This window comes from Equus quagga, chromosome 8 (assembly GCF_021613505.1).
Source record: "Equus quagga isolate Etosha38 chromosome 8, UCLA_HA_Equagga_1.0, whole genome shotgun sequence".
Taxonomy (NCBI): domain Eukaryota; kingdom Metazoa; phylum Chordata; class Mammalia; order Perissodactyla; family Equidae; genus Equus; species Equus quagga.
In genome coordinates, this window is record NC_060274.1 from 3,228,739 (window position 1) to 3,248,436 (window position 19,698).

The 19,698-nt window shown below is 46.3% G+C and overlaps 1 protein-coding gene across 1 annotated transcript in view; it reads left to right on the forward strand.

The window, feature by feature from the left end:
* Positions 1 to 542: 542 nt before the first annotated feature.
* The window catches only part of RPS6KA2 (ribosomal protein S6 kinase A2), a 173,280-nt gene continuing 154,124 nt past the window's right edge, over positions 543 to 19,698 (forward strand). The window contains exon 1 of the mRNA XM_046669557.1: positions 543 to 836. Coding sequence (XP_046525513.1) covers positions 738 to 836 — 99 coding nt within the window. The 5' untranslated portion in view covers positions 543 to 737. The remainder of the gene's footprint in view (positions 837 to 19,698) is intronic.

Sequence of the window (19,698 nt, forward strand, 5' to 3'; positions counted from 1 at the left end):
CCCAGCAGGCCAGCGGAACAGAACAGAGAGCCAGAGCAGGCACAGCTGAGCGCCCGCCCAGCGCAGCGGTCCTCCGCGGGGCTCATTAGGCATGCGCCGCCGCGGGCGCTGATTGGCGGTGGAGGCGGTGGGCGGGACGGGGCCGCACCCAGCGGCCAATAGGAGGAAGGGAGGAGAAGGAGGCGAAGTGAGCGCCTGGGGCGGTGGACGCTGATTGGTGGTAGTGGCGAGGGGCGGGGCCTCTGTGGGGCGGGGCTGCTCGGGGCGGGTCCTCGGAGGACAGGAGGAGGAGGAGGGAGCGCCTGGGGCGTCGCTGATTGACAGTAGTGGCAGAGGGCGTGGCGAGGAGGCGGGAGCTGATTGGTGGCAGTGGCTGTAGGCGGGGCGGGGGCGGGGCTGGTCCTCTCCCGGCAGGAGCGGGAGGAGGGAGCGCCTGGGGCGGCGAGCACTGATTGGCGGTAGTGGCGGAGGGCGGGGCGGGGCGAGGCTGCCCGGGGCTGGTCCTCGCTGGGCAGCAGCAGGAGGAGGAGGAAAAGGAGGAGGGAGCGCTGGGGCCCGGCCGCTGGGGCCGGCTCGGCCTGCCCTTTGTGCCCGCAGCCCGCGCCCCGCGCCGATGGCCGCTGCGCTGGGCTCTCCAGCCTCGCACGCCCGCCCGCGGACCTAACCCCGCGCGCCTGGGATGCGCCGGGGATGCGCGTCCTCCAGCCCTGCGGCTCCTCCCGGCTGGGCGCGGGGCGATGGAGCTGAGCATGAAGAAGTTCACCGTGCGGAGGTTCTTCTCGGTGTACCTGCGCAAGAAGTCGCGCTCCAAGAGCTCCAGTCTGAGTCGGCTCGAGGTAAATGCCATCGCCTGTGTGAGCGCAGGTTCCCGGGTCCCCGCCGCGCCCTGGAGGATGCTGCAGGTCTTGGGGCCGTCCCGAGCCCTTTCCCATTGTCACATGCACGGTTACCCTGAGACCCATGTCAGGGAGTTAAAGTTATTGGAGAGCTGGTCCGGTTTTTCTAAAATCGGACGTTATTGTTGGGACTTGGTAATAATTGGACCGGTTTTGCGGTCTTCAGCGGGGACTAAACTCTGCCGCTATTGAATTTCTAACTAATTTGGTTTCACGGTCTCTGTGCAGGATTTGGGGTAGGCACCCTGGGTGCGCCCCGATGTGTGCCTGGTTGAGGAGGGCGTTTCAGTCCGTGCAGCTGGACTGCCTAGTGTGGGTGGCAGCTCAGAAGTGCCAGTGCAGAACCTCCCCAGCCCTGCCCTCGGCTTGTGTTGATCGGGTTTATTTTACTGTGGCCCAGAGCCACGCAAGTACTACCGTATAGTGCAGATCGTTCGTGCGTTTAAATTCAGTGTAGAATTAACAAAAAAGGATGGGGGGGGGGGGGGGGAAGCAACAACAGTATCTACTCTGGCCAGTCAGAAACAGTGCTCAGTAGTGAAGTGCCTGATGCAACTCGGATTTGATATAGATTCATCTACATAGGATCAGAGGACCCTGAAAATCATGTCCTTTTCTCCTGTCCCTCATCTTGTCATCTTCAGGTTTCCGAAGTGGTCTGTGGCTGCTTCTCTCGTGTTTTTTATTTCAACAGCCAAATCTTATTCTCTTCATCCCAGTGTGTAAATTACATTGTTGAATCTATAGATGACCAAATGGTGAAGCATGTTTAAATAAAAAAGAGACATGGGGATGGGGGTGGGGAGACTGATGACACAACCTAGAGATTTCCTTTGACTTTGGCCTCGCCTTTGCCACAAGGCTGGCACCTAGTGAGGTTTTGATTTGTTTGTTTCTAAAGAAGTCAAATCAATTGGAACAATGTCACATCTTTCATCTCGGTTTTCTTTGTCCCAGCTGCCATGATATTAGCTACAGGCGTGGGTTCTGTAACGATTAAAAGATCTTTAAGCAAAGCTCAGGAATAGACACGAAGGCAGCAGGGAATTAGGTGTTTTAAAAGTTTCTGTTACGGTTTCACCAAATCGGAATTTGAGGTACTAGGTAGGATCTTGGTGGCGGGCTTCTGAGGGTAAAACGTCTTTTCAAACAAATAGAACTATTAATCAAATAATGGAGGAGGGTTTGCTCTAAACCTGATGTTGGCAGAAATCAAACCCAAGTTCATCGAGATAAGTCATTTTCCTGGGTCTCAGGCACTTTAAACAGCTAAAATCGACAAGGACAGAAACTCAGAACAGGATTTACCTTCATGCCCGATAAGTTTTTATTCATCAAAATGCCAAGTTTATTTTCCAGCTCCTTGTCTCCTTCCCTGTATTGTCTTTTCCAAGGGAGGGCATACGTGTGAGCAAATGCTCAATGTTGTTCAGGAAGACACCGGGCTAGACCCATGGAGGGTCAACCTCCTGTCACCACCATCCACTCCCCTCCGGTGTTATGGTTCACCAAGGAGAACTGGGTTGTGGAAGTGCCTCAAAACAAAATATAGTGGGAACCCAGCAGGGGGGATAGAAATGAGATTTCTTCAGTGTGAAAATTGAATTTCTAAAAACCATAAATAAACCATCAGATATGCAGAAGGTCAAACTGACTAGAGAGAAATGCAATCTGTCAGCACATAATCAATGAGGCTTCATATGACCCGGATGCCCGTGTTAGAGAGAAGTACCAATGATGACAGCCCCATTGATTCATCGCTCTGTTCTCTACAGATGCATTCACCAGCTTCTATCCATGGCTACTTGTGAATATCTAGGCAGGCATGTTATACTATTTTCATTCTATTGCTAGGGGGAAAAATCCCTGGGAAAATGAGGGTCTTGCTAAAAGCTTACCAACTGGTTCATTCTGCACGTGTTTATTGAGAACCTGCTCTGTGGTCAGTCCTTGTCTAGGCATTGTGGATCCAAGAGATATGAGACACTGAGGTCCTGGCTTCATGGTGCCTCCACTCAGTGGGGGATCTAGTGAGTGGCTGGCCCTGTGCTTTGTCCAGTAAATTCCATATTCTTGCCCAGCTACCTTCCCAGCTTTTTCCAGAGATGCCTGCGTATTCATTTGTATATTCCCAGCAGATGATAGGCCAAGAATCACTCCTCACAACATGTAAAATTCAGGAGGGGAGGTCCATCAGTAGTTTGAGGTTGAATAATAGGACATATAAAGTACTTAATGCCAATGTACATTTCTTCTGTTTGGAGTGATGAAAAAGGTTACTCATTTTATAAAAAGAAACATGGTTTTTTTAAATTGTTTCTGTGAAATCTATATTTTAAAATGTGCATGGAGACTTTGGAAAAAAAATTTTGTTTTGAAATTCACAAGTTAGTGATATAAACAGGAAGGCAGCAAGTTTAAAACAATATCATCCTTATTTAAAAGGCTTTCAGGGAGAGAATTAGTCTTAATGTTTTCGTACTTGCTGTTAAATTTAACTTTACGTCTGGAACCCAACATTGGGTAAACTCTAACCAACAGAGAAGCCAGGACACTTAATCAGATTTGGAAACAATTTATGAGTTACAGCTTAAATATTTTTATAGTGTATCAGCATTACAGCAACTAAGATGGCTGGGTAACTGACTCTGGCAAGAATGATTTTGGGGCTTCCCAAAGGGAAATTAGATGTCTTGCATTGACTTCTGTGTGCGTGTTCTAGAAAGGTATCAGAGCTCAGCGTCTGCCAGACTCTCACTCCCACAAAAGCTCTGATTTCAGGGCATTAACAACACTGCCTAAGAACCACAGCACTTAGCTGGAAGGTATAACCATCGCCTCATTCAACTGTCCATTTTATAGATGAGAAAATGGAGCCCAGGGAAGCAGAATGACTTCCTTATGCTCCTGCTCCTAAAATCTTTTACAGGAAGTTCCCACTGGAAGAGCATGTGCTGTCTATTATTAATTTTAGCCATTTCAGTCATGTGGTTATTGGAGTCCACCATGTATGAGATGAGGCGTGAAGGAGGGCTTGTGGGATTTTTAGAAGGACATCTCTCTGTAGGATATTTTGTAATGCACTCCAGAACCTAAAATATTTTTGGGGAACCTTTTCTGGAAGTTAGAAAGTTCCAGCTGAATTTGGGCTTTGTCTGGGATGGACTGAAATTGGATTCTCACTTCTGCCTTTCACAGCAGGGCGGTTCCTTAAACTCTCTGATCTTTATTTTTCTCCCCGGTAAAATGGGGAGATAAGAGATCGTGCCTCAGAGGGTTAATATAACGATTATGAGCTACCATAGGTAAACTACCATATGGTGTCTGGACGATACAATTGCGAGTCAATAATAGTTAGCTGTGGATATTGATCAAATGTTTCCTGGGTTTACTGATGTTTTTCATATTGTTCAATGTCTACTGGTTCTGTCTGAACCTGAGATTGCCCCTATGGCCCACAGAACCTATGCCTTCTGCTATTGCAGTCAGCTCTCAGCCTGGTAATTAATTGTTTGGATGCCCTTCCTGCGTGCCTAGGGGAAGAGAAGGCTGAAGATCAATTCTCCCAGGCTGTGTTCCAGACTGTTCCATTCGATAGCACTGGCCCGGTTTGCTAAGATGAAATTTCTGTCATCTGGCCGGGATGGCGATATCCTTCTTCCTTATCTTGTGTGTCCCTCTGTGAGTCAGCTGCCCTGATCTGTGAATGCAGGTCCCCTTGCCATGGCATCGTGAGCTGAGGCGGCTTCTACAGCCAGAAAATGCCCTAGCATCAGCATCTCAACTTAGCAGAGCTTCCAGAAGGAACCCTGCCCCACTCAACCTTCAGGTACCCAGGAGAGTCTTCCACAGATGTGACATGAGAGTTCCAAAGTCCGACTTGGGGCTGTGGGAGGTTGAGAGTGGGTGGCTAGGAGGGGTTTGGGAGGCAATATAGGTTTTAAATGAATGAGAAATGATATTATCTACTCAGAGTAAGATTTATCAACCAATTTGCTAAAGATGTCAATACTCAAAAAGTCAGGTCATTTAGGGAATGGTTATTTTGTTTGGGGCTGGTTCCCTTTGCCTATCATTTGGGACCTTTCATCTGTCTTGACATCGCTACAGAAAGACCATGGGGGTTAGTGAGAAGGACAGCTACAAGCCCTTGAACTGGGATATTGTTAACGGTAAACTATGGAGTGGAAGAAAAATTTCATTTATTTGCTCGATTGTTTACATAATTGAAAAATTTTGAACACGTGTTACGTGCATTGTGCTAAGCAGCTGGAATAAGGATGTGATCTTTATATGATCAGTGAACTCAGTAAAGTTAACATCTATTGAGAGAGGCAAACACGTAAACAGAAGCCTGCTGGGTGGGATGCAAGTCTTTGGAACTTCTTGGCATCACTGGACTTAAATGGTCTAATTATATCAATTGTCAATTCATTTCGATTTCCCATGGTGGCAGATAACCACGCGTTATCTGTGTGCACATATGTATATATTTTAATTGTTTACCCCTTTTTAAGGGAAACGTGGTGTCCTGATAAAGTAAAAGTTAAGAGACTCTCAGTAAATATTGTGAGCAATGTTGGCTCCCGTCATTGGAACAAAAGCAAGCTTCCTGGAAAGTTAAACGTTAGGGCTTATTCTTGATGCTTGATAGGTAAGCTCTTCTTCTAGGTCTTGGATGGTTTCCAGGAAAACCATTTCTAATTAAAACAGTTTTCAGGTACTTTCCATAAATGTGTCCCAAGAAATTCCACGTTAATCCTGATTTTATTTGGCTTTTGGACAACAACAACAAAAAAATCAGAGAACACCACGATAAATTGTCCGTATTAGTGAATACTTAATTTGCTTTTTATTTTGCTTATTTATGCTTCATTCTCTTTTAAAGACACTAAATGTAATTCCTTATTTGTGGTCACTGTTTCTGTGATATGCCTTATCTTTGAGTTTCATGACACGCTTTCTCTCCTTACATCCAAGAAAACTCCCCAAAGTATTGTTGCTCATTCAAAAATACGTGAAAAGGCAACCCAAAATATTGAGATTCCACCTCTTTTTCTTTCTTCACCTCCTTTACCCATTCTTTCAAGAAACCCAGGTGCCTATACACCCCCAATGCAGCAAAGAGTATTTCAGTATATTTTTCATGCATTCAGAAGCAGAGGAATGAAATGAAAGGACACTAAGTAAAAAATGGCTTATCTGTCCACATCATCTGGCTTACTGATTACGCAGGATTTCACCGTGTTTCTTGCATGCTGGGTGAATGATTTCTTAGATATGGCAACTTAGTAAGTGGTTAGGAGATGCCTGAACTCTCTGAGGCAGGGAGAGAGGTGGGGAGAGAGACTGTGGGGCGGGGGCAGAAAGATGAAGAGAATCCTGTTAACTAACATTGTGTGGATGATTCAGTACGTTCGGGGTGCTCCCACGGAAAGTGCTCCTTTGAAATGTGGAGAAACGAAGGATCAGTTCTTTTTGCCTGAAGTAGGATTGGCAGTCGTTTAGCCCAAAATGCTGTTTATCTTTTGCTCCAAAGTTCTGTGCTTGTCAAATAAATAAAGCTAGTCTAGCACTAGAAGCATTCTCTAGAATGCTCTGCTTTTATTTCTGATTGTGCTGGTTTACGTTTTGTTGTCTTTTTTCCCCCAGCATTCTGTGTTTGCTGATGTATTTTCGTGGGTCAAGCTATTAAATTAAACTCAAATAAATAAGAATTTTCAACAGATAGTCTGTGAAGCTACAGTGTGATTTAATCAAGCAAATGGATCCGACACAAATATATTCAGTATAAAGTATTGTTCATCTTACCTGATTTGCAGCGGTGTCCAAAGCCTTTCCTGCTGTTGAGTTAGCTAAGGGGACGTCGTGATGGTGCAGCTGTAATTAAACACGAGGAACCTGCACACCAGGGTGTGGAGGGTGAATTTGCAGTGACCACCTTCCTGTGGTTTATCACTAACCAGGCGCCAGTGGCTGGAGCCGCCTGAGATGTTCACTGACAAAGACTCTCCTTGAGCAGACTTCAGTCAGGCTCTCCCCATCCTCCTGCTCAACCAGGCCTTGACCAGGTCGTCCTTGTCAGGCCCACAGCACCCAGTTTTATCAAGAATCCTGCTGAGTCTATTTAGAGAGAACCCCCACCCTCCATATGTGATCACTCTCAACATCTGGTCAAATTCCTCATCCCCGCCATCCTCCGGGTGATGTCTGATGACCTTGACATGCCATCAGCAGGAAGCCTCTTAGTCATTTCCATCCACCGGCACCCCACCCTCCCACATGCTCCTTGGCTGTAAATCCCCTCTTTCCTTTAGTATTGGAGTTAGCTCATTCTTTCTGCCCTACTGCAAAATCCCATTGCAGTGGTCCCTTGAGTAAAGTCTTCCTTACCGTCGTTAACAAGTGTCAGAGTCATTTTTCTTGAACAGCACCTGTTGTTATTGGTAATTTGCATATATTTCTTGAGATCCGTTAAAGGGCATCTCAGGAACACCACTGAGCAGAGAGCCCTACTTGATTCCAACCAGCAAATACACAGCTGCCGCTCTTTCTCCATGAGCTCCCGTTTGCCAAAGTCCCTGGGATTCACAGGCAGTGTTCCTGTCCCCCTGTGCCCCGCACTGAGCCCCCTGGAAGAGTCCTCCTCTCCCCGCCACCAGATATGCCCCGGCCTTGCTGGCTGCCCCCTCTCCTGGCCACCTCGCATTCCCTTCTTCCCCTGCCGTCTGCCTCCCCGGACCATTGCATCCTTATGAGCTCCTATCTCAGCTAGAAAACAGGGAGAACCATATCCTAATGCTATCCTCCAGTTTTTAAATGCTTGGAAAGTGAAATGTGCCTTGTCAAGGAAGGGTTTGCGCTTGGCGTTCTATGGTGTTACTCACAGCTGGCTTTGGTTGGATGCTATCTCTAAAGGGTTTTGCACTACATTATGGGAGAATAAAAGCTTTTCCTGTCTTGCCAACCTCCTCTCCCTCGCCCTTCTGAGAGCACATCTGTTTCAAGTTAGTGTTATCACCATGAACTAGCTTTCCCTCGGTTGTAGCCATGTTAGGGTTACCGAGGGTGACGGGTTAATCAGCATTGCTGTGATTTTAAGCATCCTTCATGGAAATCACAGGTCTTGTGAAACAGAGACGCGAGTTCACGCTGTTCCGGTGTCAGCCCTTTAGCTCACAGGCCTACACAGAGTGGCCGAGGCTGGGAGTGTTGGGGGAGGCGGTGGGTAAGGAGCTGGTAGAAATTTCCTAGTTTCTTACAGAAAAGAATTGTTTTTTCTCTTGACTGTTCTATTCTCCTATGTGGAATTAGTAAGATTCAAAAAAGTGATTCAGAGAGTGAGTGTTAAGGCTATTGGCCGGCGTGTTTCCTTCTGTTGCCAGAGAAAAGAAGGTTCTAAGTAAGATTGACAAGCTAAGAAAAGTATGCTTCACTCTCCTGGCATGATACGTGTGCCATATTTTCACAGTCTTGGGATTTTCAAATGGACGTTAACCAGAACACAAGTGTGGGACCTGCCTTGACTTGTCTTGCTGTCAACATGAGCTGTGACATTCTTTGCAGCTAGAGGTCCTGGGCACACCATCCCACCCAAAGCCCATGGGCTTGTAGATTTTCCTCGTTACCACATGCAGCCAAATTTATAAGGCAAAGGGATGGAGAGATTTTATTTTGGAAGACTCTGTTTTGGAATGGTTATGGTAGAAATGCTCTAGTGACTCCTTAAGAAGTTGCTCATTTGGGTCCCAATTTTAACACTTTTGGCCCAGAATCATTGCCAACTTTCTAGAACTAAGGTTAGATATAATATTAACTACTAAATGTATTTTTACATCCAAAATATAGTGTGGACAACCCCTTTCTAAGGATGAAAAAATAAGAAAGCTCTTTACTCTGAAGTGTGAGTAAAACCCAAGGGGAGTGGAGAGGGTGCCTTGAAAGCCTTTGTGCGTGGGAAGACGGGAGTGAGGCTGGAAAAGCGGAAGCCAGGCCACGAGGAGGCTGCAGCAGCTGGTGCAATGGGTAGGCTCTGCAGCGCCCGTGCGCCTCCCCATCGCATCGAATGGCTATCAGCTCGCTTGGGCACTATCAACCGGTGAAATGCTGGACAGACAGCGGTGTGTCACATCCCACAGCCACACACGAACGTGCAGAGGGCCCACAAGAGATGCTCCTGTCCTGTGACTTGCCAAAGTGACTCCGTTTGGTTGACTTTGAAGATAAAGGAAAGAAAACCAGACACACAAAGCAGAAAAGAGCGCTTATATTTAGAACAGCTTTGGCTCCTTGCATTCGCTTGGTTTGAACTCACGTTGAGGACCGGGGCAGACGGGCCGTGGGAATAGAGTGGCAGTTACAGCTAACTGCCTTCCTCCCAGAGAACCCCATGGAGCAGCAGGAGGTTAAGCAGCACGTTTCTATTTCTAGACCTTAGCAAAAAGAGAATGCATGCATTTCATTGTCAGACTCAACCAAGGCTTCGTAGAAACCACCCGGGTAATGAAGTGAATAAAAATCTCCAGGCTGATGGGACCTGCTGGAGCTCGTGAGCACAGGGCTCCCGTGCCCTTCAACGGCCGTAAATGTTTAGACATCGTCTCACAATCTTCATCAGCGCATCTCACTCTTTTCTTTGACACCCTGTGTTGTTGAGGCTCCTGACAAGAACTCCAGGAATTGATGTGAAAATGTGAGTGATTTGTTAACGTGAATGGCTGTTGTCGTTTTGGTGTGTGCCTGAGGGAGGGAGAAGAGCCATAAATTTGAGACGCTATCTCTACCCTGATGGAGCTTCTGCTTAATAGTGGGGATGGACATTTGCCCAAATTATCATGGGAGTTCCGGAGCAGGCCTGTGTTTTCATGTTGGTATCTCCACATAGCGCCTCTTACCATCTGTGAGGCCCGTCATCTACTGTTACTCCTTATCCTTCACTGCAGCCCATCCCGTCTGTGGACCCTCCCTTGGTGTCACCTTTCTGCCCTACTAGTCGTCCCTTCCCCTGACCGTTTGTCACTCGGGCCCACTTTCACCCACGCCCATCCACTCAGCTCTCCCTCCACGCCCAGGCCTCCTGCTTTGCTCTGAGCTCATCTGTGACTTGAATTTAGGGGACCCTGGCCCTGGAACACTCGGATTTGGACAGAGAAGATGCATGGGAGTTATGGAGGAGAAGTGTTCGTTGCTGTGTGACCGAGGATGGGGTGGAGCGTGCTACCTGAGTCCTAGCCTAGAGGGGTGGTTTGTATTCAAAATCACATCCCATCAGAGAGAGGAGTGTGAGTTCCCTGTGCTGTGGGCTCGGTCTCCCATTTCTTTAATATTCTGGATCTTTAGAAAGTTCCTTGAATCACATATCCTCCTGCACGCTGAGCTCAGGTCTTGGGAGCTCAGTGCTCCCTCAGCTGCTGGGGAGGATGCTTGTCCCCCGTGATGGTGTTAGCAGCATGCACCTGACTCCTCTGTGCTAGCTCAGTCCTTTGTGGCCATGTGTGCACCTGTATAGAACCTTCTTGAGCCAACTTGTGGCTGACCTGGAGCACATCAGGCTCTTCTCTGGGTGGCTTGTGTCCAGGGACAGCCATAGGCAGCCATCAGGACTGCTGCCCTGCTGTGTCACACGGCCATTCTCTGCGAAGTATGTGTCTTCTGGATCAATGTGTGGGAAGGCCCTGGAGGTTCTTTGAAACTTCTCTCTTAGGTATTAACTCACTGTTGACCCTGTGCCTGGAAATTATCTACAGAGCTTATGTTTGGGGGGTTAAAATGTAGGAAAAAGTGGTTGTGACCTAAGATGAATGTGGGGAGATTGAAAGCACTGTGTGAGTGAAATAACGGAGAAACCGTTACAAAACCTTACACATCAGCTTGAGGTGGTCCTGGCATCGGGCAGCTTACAGACTGTAACCGTACTGTTTGGAGTTCAAAAATGTACCATAGAAATGCTGTCTAATCTCCCTATACGATATAGCTGATGTAGCGTCATCTTGCAGTAAATATTGTGGAAAAAACCAAAACAGATCATTATTATCACTTAAAAACTTTAAAAGCCATAAACTCTCTTAAGGAGCTGAAAAACGTTCAACATTTTAAAAGCAAATTCAGAAATTTCAAAATGTATTAAGGCAAGCCACTTCTGAAAACTGAGAAACGGTGGAAGTCAATAGGATTTTTATTTTAAAAGCTGGTGCTTACAGAAGAATAGGTTTAATTCTGAGAAGATGGATTTGTGACTTCTCTGAAGGCAATTTCCAATGAAATTGAAAAGGTTTTGCACTCCTAACATGGATCTTTTGCGATAACTAATTTCACTCTAAAGCTTACAAGCCCAGGACTGCTTTCTGGCTCATCGGGGTGTGGGTCACACACACCCTCGCGGGAATAGAAGGGTTGGGCCAAGGATTCCCTCTGTGCATGTGGCCAAGGACCTTCCCGGCTCAGTTCTTTCTCAAATGCTCATTTTCTTCCTCTTCTCAAGTGCAGCGCACCTTCAATCAGGGACCCTGGGCACCTTTGCATAGGGACCATGGAGCATCTTACCTCGATATCAAATTCTTGAGCCTCCATCCGCCCCTTCTTCACATCCCTACCCTGATCTAGTTCAAGCAGAGGCAGCCCTTTGTGGGTGAGGATGTTTATGCCATTACTTCATGTTTTGGGCAGGAAAGTCACAGTTTCTCTAAAGTTCCAGGTGGTCAGCAGTTCATTCCGACACGACCTGAAATCTCATCCTCACCTGCATCCAGGACTTTCCTTAGGTAAAAAGAAAAAAGGCATCATGTCCGATATCTTCAAAAGTCTTAAAGCGCTGTTCTCTCTCCTCCCTCCATCTGGATCCACTCCCTACTCGTTTCCCTCTTCCTTTCCCCATCTCTGGCCCACGTGATGTGCGTGATGAGTAATGGCGCCCTGGGAAGCAGCCTGCGAGCGTGCGAACGTTGTGTTCTTTACAGCTGACAGCGGGCTGGTGGCTCGACACCCAGGGGAACGGGCAGGATTGTTTTCCAGTCAGGTGAGCCGACCAAGATGGAGCATTCATTTATTAGAACTGAAGATCTGAAAAAAGGTGCTAATGAACAATGCCACTGTGTCCTGCTGGGATTCCAAGGGCGGGAGATAAAGATAAAGTAAGAAGAGTTGGGGTCTGGGCCACAGGGCTCAGGGCTGCCCACTGATACCCCACATCCAGCCCCTGGAGTTTCCAAGGGCCCAGCTGCAGTGTCCATGTGATGAGCTCCAGCCAGGTGCACTGGTGTGGGCCAACAGCATCCTCTGTGGTTTGGGCCAATGGCATCCTCGGTGGTTTGGGCCAATGGTATCTTTGGTGGGTTGGAAGGCTGAATAATGGTCCTGAAGGAGATCCATCCTAATCCTGGGAACCTGTGAATGTTACTGTATATGGCAAAAAGCACTTCACAGATTTGATTAAATTAATGATCTTGAGGTGGATAGTCCTGTATTATCCGGATGGGCCCTAAATATAATCACAAGTGTCCTTACAAGATGGAGGCAGAGCGACACTTGACTCCAGAAGTGCAGCAGATGTTGTGATGATGGAAGCAGACACTGGTGATGAGGAAGGGGCCACTAGAAGCTCAAGAAGCGAGGGCCAGATTCTCCCTGGGAACCTCCAGAAGGCACCAACCCTGCCGACCCTGGTGACACTGATTTCGGACTCCTGACATCCACGACTAAGAGAAAAGTCTGTGTTGTTTCAAGCCACTAAGTTCGTGGTGATCTGTCAGAGCAGCAAGAGGGAACTGACACAGCCAGTGGGTCAGTCTGGTTTTAAGGAAGATCCCAGTTTGTGGAAGAGTCGGGGCCAGGTGAGGGGCTGACCTCTGGTCTCCAGTGGGATGGGGGGCGTCAGAGAACAGTGGCAGGGCTTCAGGCTCAGACCATGAACATCTCATGGGGGTGTCGCTGGGCCCATGGGGGTCAGCACGGGCCTGGAGGTGTTACAGTTTGTGCTGGACCCCACCGTGAGCATCTCTGTGGGATTCTAGGAATCTTGCCTGGCATCCAGCCCCCTATAGTTACAGGAAACTGAGCTGCAGTCAGCATTCATTCTGTAAACATCTCTCAAGCACCCTCTCAGGGGTGAAGGGCCTGTCCTCCTGGAGTTTGTCTTCTAGTGGGGAAGAGAAAAAAGCCAGCATCACATAGAAAAATGTACCAATTTCAGTAGCGACAAGTGTTGGGGAGAGAAACCATACAGAGCGGGTGGGCGTCATGGGGGAACACCGGAGAACAAGTTTTGATAGTCTGGTCCAGGAAAACGTCTGGGGGTCATATTAACAGAGCTGGATGAAAAGGGGGCGTGGCTTGCAGCATTTCTGAGGGAGAAGGCGTGAGTGCCTGGGTCCTGCGTGGTAATAGCTGGAAGGCTGGTGTGCCCAGAGAACAGGAGGAGGGGACGGGTGCGAGGGCCCAGGATCCAGAGCCTCTGAGCCTTGGGAGCGTCGTACTGCAGCCTAAAGGCAATGGAAACCCTGAAAGCTTTCATCCAGGGCCCCTTCTGGGTGGAGTGTGGGAACTGGGCCACAGGGCAGCAGGAGATGAGCCGGAAAGCTCCCGGAGGTGCCGTTTGCCAAGAGGATTGGCAGATCTTGCAGCTGACCCGGACCTGGACCCCAGCATAAATGAGAGAGGAATTGTGGTGATCCCCGGGCCTTTGAGGATGAGACAGCTACCCCATAAAGGCGGTGCCTGAAGGGGGTGAACAGCGGGGGGAGTAGGTGAGAGAGGCGTATGGGGAACTGCCCATCGTAGGTGCTCTGTGCAAGTCCTTCAGACAGCGATTTGCTTTGCAAGTTAAAGCAGTGGACACGTTTGTTTTTAAAAAGCTCCATGCGTCCCTTACTCTGCGATCTGTTCGCTCATTGAGTCCTAACTTCTCTCAACACCATTTCTAGTCCTGTGCCCCAGCTGCAGGCTTGGCAGCAGCCTGACGTGCTAGAAATCGGTGGATTTGCTAAATACGTCAGAAGCATGAGTACAAAATTGCAAATGCCGCTTAAAGCAAAGAGCTCCAGGCAGAGGCAGTCATGTTTCAGGGCTGGGATTTTTCCTGGTTACTAGGTCAACCTTCCCTTCCAGCTTAGAAAATTCAGACACACGCTTTTCCACTAAAGGCGTGAAATATAAGGAAAGGTCTGAAAATGTGATACCAATGTATGGCTCCTCTTCGTCTGGCTGAGCCTTCTCTGAGTCCTGATAACACCCAGCAACTACTTATTTTTAAAAAGAAATGAGGAGTGGGAGTAGAGAGGGAAAACAAAGGGAAGGGAAAGGAGGGTGGAAGAAGCCAAAAGGAAGCAGGACAGGTGGACCAAGAGACAAAGAGAAAGTTGCCTAAAAAGAAGGTGGGAGACTGACATTAAGAAGAGTTGGTAGTGGCCACTTCAGAAGAAACATCAAATATGGGAAGGAATTAACATCTAAACTATAGAGTCCTGCTACCCTGACTCCCTGAGCATGAGAGCAGCATCGCCTGGCACCGTGGCAGAGAGGGGGTGTCACCTGTGGGCTCTTCAGAGTCATTTCTAACCTAGATTAGAGTTGCAGGATTAGAGGCAGTTGAGAGGAAGAGGACGGCAGGCATCGATCAGGGATCCAGGATGAGCTCCTCGTTTCGGGTCTCCTCACCCTGGTTTATAACCGGGCACAGAGGAGAGTTCCAGGACTCGAGCCTGCAGTGAATTCAGCGTGTCTACGGGTGTGTTCTCCTTTTCCATAGGGAACCCAGCGGTGCGTGAAATCTTCCTCCTAAAGAAGAGCTAGGAATTCAGGAGTCCACCAAGGCGCTAGTTATAAGGAGGATAAACCTCTGTTAGCAGACTGCTGAGATGCCAGAAATACTAGAGTCATGGTTTCTTTTCTTCTTTCACACCTGGTGGACACAGGATGCTGGGGAGGTGGTGAGCCCTGAGCATCCTAACTGGACCCCCGGATCTCCTCCAAGCTCCTCTTAGGGGGAGGGCAGAGTTGCCTTCTGCTGCCCTGAGCCTACACCCTGAGACAGGTGGGCAGGGCCCTGGCGTCCAGGGGCGGGAATGCCGAAGAGAAATTGGAGAGAAATAAACCAAAATGGGACTTGGAGAGGGACCCTGAGGGGAGGTCGCCTGCTTAGCTACTTGGCAGGGTTTCTTCTGAAGGTGGAGAATGGGGCGGGCAGGCAGAGAAAGCCAAGGATACCAGGCTTTCAGAGAACGGTTTTGTATTTAAGCGACTGGCTGCCCGTATGCCCCCAGGGAGATCGGTGCCTGAGGCTTCCCTCACACCCAGTGGGGGTGTCCTTGACCGCTGGTGGGGGCCAGAGGAGTTTTGAAAACTATTTAAAGCATTATGGAAATGTGAGAAGTTTTTGTCATCCACGAGACAGTGGAAAATATCTGTTAGGCTCTCACAGGGCTGACATCATAGCATCTTTTTACAACATTTTCGCGATGTCTGTGATGGAAGATTCCAGAATGGCAACTTACAAGATCTTATTTTACTTCCCCAAATTCTTCACAACCAACGGACTATGAATTTCACTCCTGGACAATAGCGTGTCATCATTGGCAGCTCACCTTTGCGTTTGAAAAGACGTGGTTATCCGTAATGACTGTTCAAGTGAGTCTCATGTTTCTAAATACGCATCTGTCACTGAAATAGTGACAGATATGGCACGCTCCCAGAGCTCCTCCATCTGGGGGGGAAAAAAGTAGAGACAAAACCAGGATTAAAACGACTATTATTTTTCCCGTCAACAAGTCCTTCATGCATTTCCTAGTTTTTAAGATGAAGGGGGTTGAGCCATTTGAAAATTAAATAACACAAGTTTTCTAGCTCAGCAAAGATAAGTATGAAATATTCCCTTTGACAGTCTGGGGAATAAGATAAAATGAGCAGCTCTCCATAAATATGTAAGTTTATGTGTGTATTTGTTTGTAAGTATATGCATGTGTATATGTCTGTGTGTGTATGTCTGTGTGTATGTATGTATATATATATATGTGTGTGTGTATGTTTGTGTGTGTATGTATATGTGTGCAGGCACATTAGCTTAGAGTTGAGCATGGCCTGAGACAGTCAAGATAGGATTTAACTTGGGACCTTGGTTCATTGGCTGTGGAGGAATGAGGAGGCATGGGACCAGGCAGCTTTCTATGACCACAAGATAACCCAGCCTACAGATGGAACCAACATACAGAGGAGGGCAGAGCCGAGAAAACTATAGAGATTGGAGCCCTGATCAGCCCAAGCCTGAAGTCCATGTTCCCTTGGGACATTTAGTAAAAACCAATTCCTTCCATTGTTTAAGCCAGTTTGATTTGGGTTTTCTCTTATGCAAATAAAACCATCCTGACACACATATATGTTCTTTACAAGAACCCTGAAAAGTAAGTACAATTATACCCTTTTCATAGGTGAGGAAATTGAATATAAAAACGTCAAATAGCTTACTGAGGTCACACTGAGAGTAAGTGGGGAATCAAAAATCAGAGTCAGTTCTCTTTGCCCCCAAAGTGTGTGCGCTTTCCCTGCTGTGATGTATATTAGACCCAAAACAACTAGCCTAGACCAGATTACCTGTTCTGTTCACACTGGCCAAGAAAATGCCTTCCTAAAGAAGTTTTCTATCGTGAGGGGATTTGCTTATGAGTCATGCATTGTGTTTAAGTTTTGGGCTCCCTCGTAGCAGATGCCTGGGACACATACGTGCTCAGGTAATACTCCGCGAAGGAACGAATGCGAGGATGCTTCTCAGTCCTCCCCCAGGGGGACCTGAGAGGTGAGCGGGTCCAGCTCCTTCCTGAGTCCAGGATTTCAGACCCCAGAGAACGGATCATGCCATTAAACCGCAGTGCCTTTGATGCCATTGTAATTACAGAAGAAACCTCATTTTCCCTTTTTCACTTGTGTTTTGTGAATACATTATGCTGAAAACTACAAGTAAGGCTGAGCGGATTCCCAGAGGTAATGACAGCCCCTTAGGATTCTCTGAGAGGGGGGCAAGGGCCTGCTAATGCCTTCACATTATCAGTTCATTGAGATAAATAGACATAGGTGGTATATCCATTTTGGAAATATTGGTAGAATTCTGCCCAATGGCTCCCTATGCAGAATAGGGACATGTCTTAATAGGATGTGTATTTGGAAAATGTAGTTATACTTTTAAATGTATGTTTCAAAACATAGTAGAAACACTTCTTCAGATTTTCCAGTTCAGTTGAAATGGTATATTGAGAAAATTACGATTAGATTTTTTTCATTGAAAAAAATGAAATGTGTTATTTTTTGTTTGCAATTGTTATATATGTATGTATTTTTTCGGAAGTTTAGCCTACGCCATCAATCCTCCTCTTTTTTGCTGAGGAAGATTGGCCCTGAGCTAATATCTGTGCCCATCCTCCTCTGTTTTGTATGTGGGATGCTGCCACAGCATGGCTTGATGAGCAGTGTGTAGGTCCATGCCCGGGATCCAAACCTGCGAACCCTGGGCTGCTGAATCGGAATGTGAACTTAACTGCTATGCCACCAGCTGGCTCCCGTTGTTTTATTCTTTGGTGTGTTTAGTGGGTCTAAGGATACTTTCATTCCTTTTCTGTCTACTTTTCTTTCTCATGATAATCTCCAATCTAAAGTCTAGACGATGTAAATAATAATTTAAAGACAGAAGGATTCAAACAAGTTAGAAATAGGTATCAATTCTAGAAAAAGTATTTTATTTATTATACTTAGCTTCCCTTTCTTAAAAGTATTCACAGTTTTAACTCTATATCATAAATGGAAATGCATGTATTCATTTTATGGAACAAATTTTATGAAAACATTGCAATATTGTTTTCTTGACTATTACATCTCATGTGCTTTTATGGCCAGATTTTTGCCAGCACCACCTCTTCACTGTAGTGATCATATTTTGGGAAATTACTAGAAGGAATTTGTTATATAAAACAATGTACAAAACTATGACGTCCAAGATAAAGACTCTGAGCGAGCAGGTTTTTCTACCCTAAGGTATGCGCAAACTTTGTCCTAAATGCATTTTTAAGTGCTTGGCATCATGAAGTGTGTAACCTAATTGCTCAGGGTTTTATGTGTGTTAATGATTGAGTTCTTTCCTTTATACTGTGTCCTTGACTTTTGCTTCTATGTGGTGGACGGCTAATTCTTTCAGAATTCAGGACATTCGCACGAATTTGCTGCCCCTCCCTCTGCCACCATTGTCTGTGTTGGCTGGATTATCTTTTATTCACAGGGAAGAAACAGCCATTTGCATTTACCTTCCGTGATACTGTCACGCTGCTTGAGTGTGAAAAAATGACTCGCTTTTTATACACTTTTTAAATGATGTGTCACACATTGTAGTAATGCCTGGCATTCTTCTATAACCATTTCAGAGTACTTCTTTTACGTGATATTTACCATTAAGTATTGCTGTTTCTAGCAAGCTGCTTGGTAGTAAAAGATATTGTGTTGAAATAAATAGCAAGAGGTATAACAAGGAGATAGGAGAGGAGAAAAAAATCAAAACAAGCACAAAAGTGTAAGAATGATTAGAAAAATATATAGTCATGCGTCACTTAATGACAGGAATATATTCAGAGAAATTCATCGTTTGGCAATTTTGTCATTGTGTAAACATTGTAGAATGTACTTACACAAACCTAGATGGTACAGCCTGCTACGTACCTAGGCTCTGTGGTACTAATCTTATGGGACCACCATGATATATGTGGTCTGTCATTGACCGAAATGTTACGGGGCCCAGCACTGTATAAAAGAGAACAGGAATAAGCAGTTCAAAGCTAATAAATTCTCTTATCTTGGAATAAGTGCAGAAAGCTGTTTTCTGATTACCTGAATATTCTAGTTTGTGAATTCTCCATTTTCAGATAATTACAGATTAATGAGCTACACTAGACACTAAAACTTTTCTAAATAAAATTAAGCTTTTGATAAATCAGAATATACTTTACAATGTTTCAGTGTTCCTAGGTCATCAATATAAATATCAAACATTGTGGTCACCACGGTAGCTATAAAAATATTGTATCATAGAAAAATGATGGGGTCATCTCATCCAACTGCTGAACAGCCCAGCAGTTCTTTCTGTAATAACCCTGAAAGTTTATTTACGTTAACGTTTTTCCGTTCGTTTCATATGCTGGAATCCTGTTTTTAAACATCTTGTGCAGAACTACAGTATATAAAACAAATTTTGAAGAAGAGCCACTCTGGCTGTGTAAGGATGGGAGGGTCTTGCTCTCCCTGTGGCCTCGCCTCTCCCCCACTGAGGCTGAGGTCCGGCCACGGAACCCCAGGGTTCCAGAGAACCCAGTTTGAAAACCACCAATCTAAACAAAAACTTGTCTCTGGGAGAGAGGCTAAATAGCAGCCTCTTTATCATCTCCACCTGTTAGTCCTAGAGCAGAGGAAGCAAAACACCACTGCCCGCCCTCCTGCCTGACAATTTTCCAATTGTCCGCAGAGAACAGGTAGAATTTGGCTTCATCCTATTATATATTCCAGAAGTTGATCTTCAGAGTAAATCCCCAGTCTTAAATTATTTTGTTATTCATGTTTAGCTCATTTTTCTCTTTCATAAAAATTCTACTTTTACACAATGTCCTTAGCTTCCTGGTTGCTTGGATTTGAAAATAAACGTGATTTGGTGTCTAAATATGTATCAACTGTGGGAGAGACAGAATAAACCCTGGAGAATAATTCCACATCACGATGGGCCAAGGTCAAAGGCTAACAAAGCTGAGACGGTCTTTCCTCAAAGAAGAACAGAACCAGAAAACGA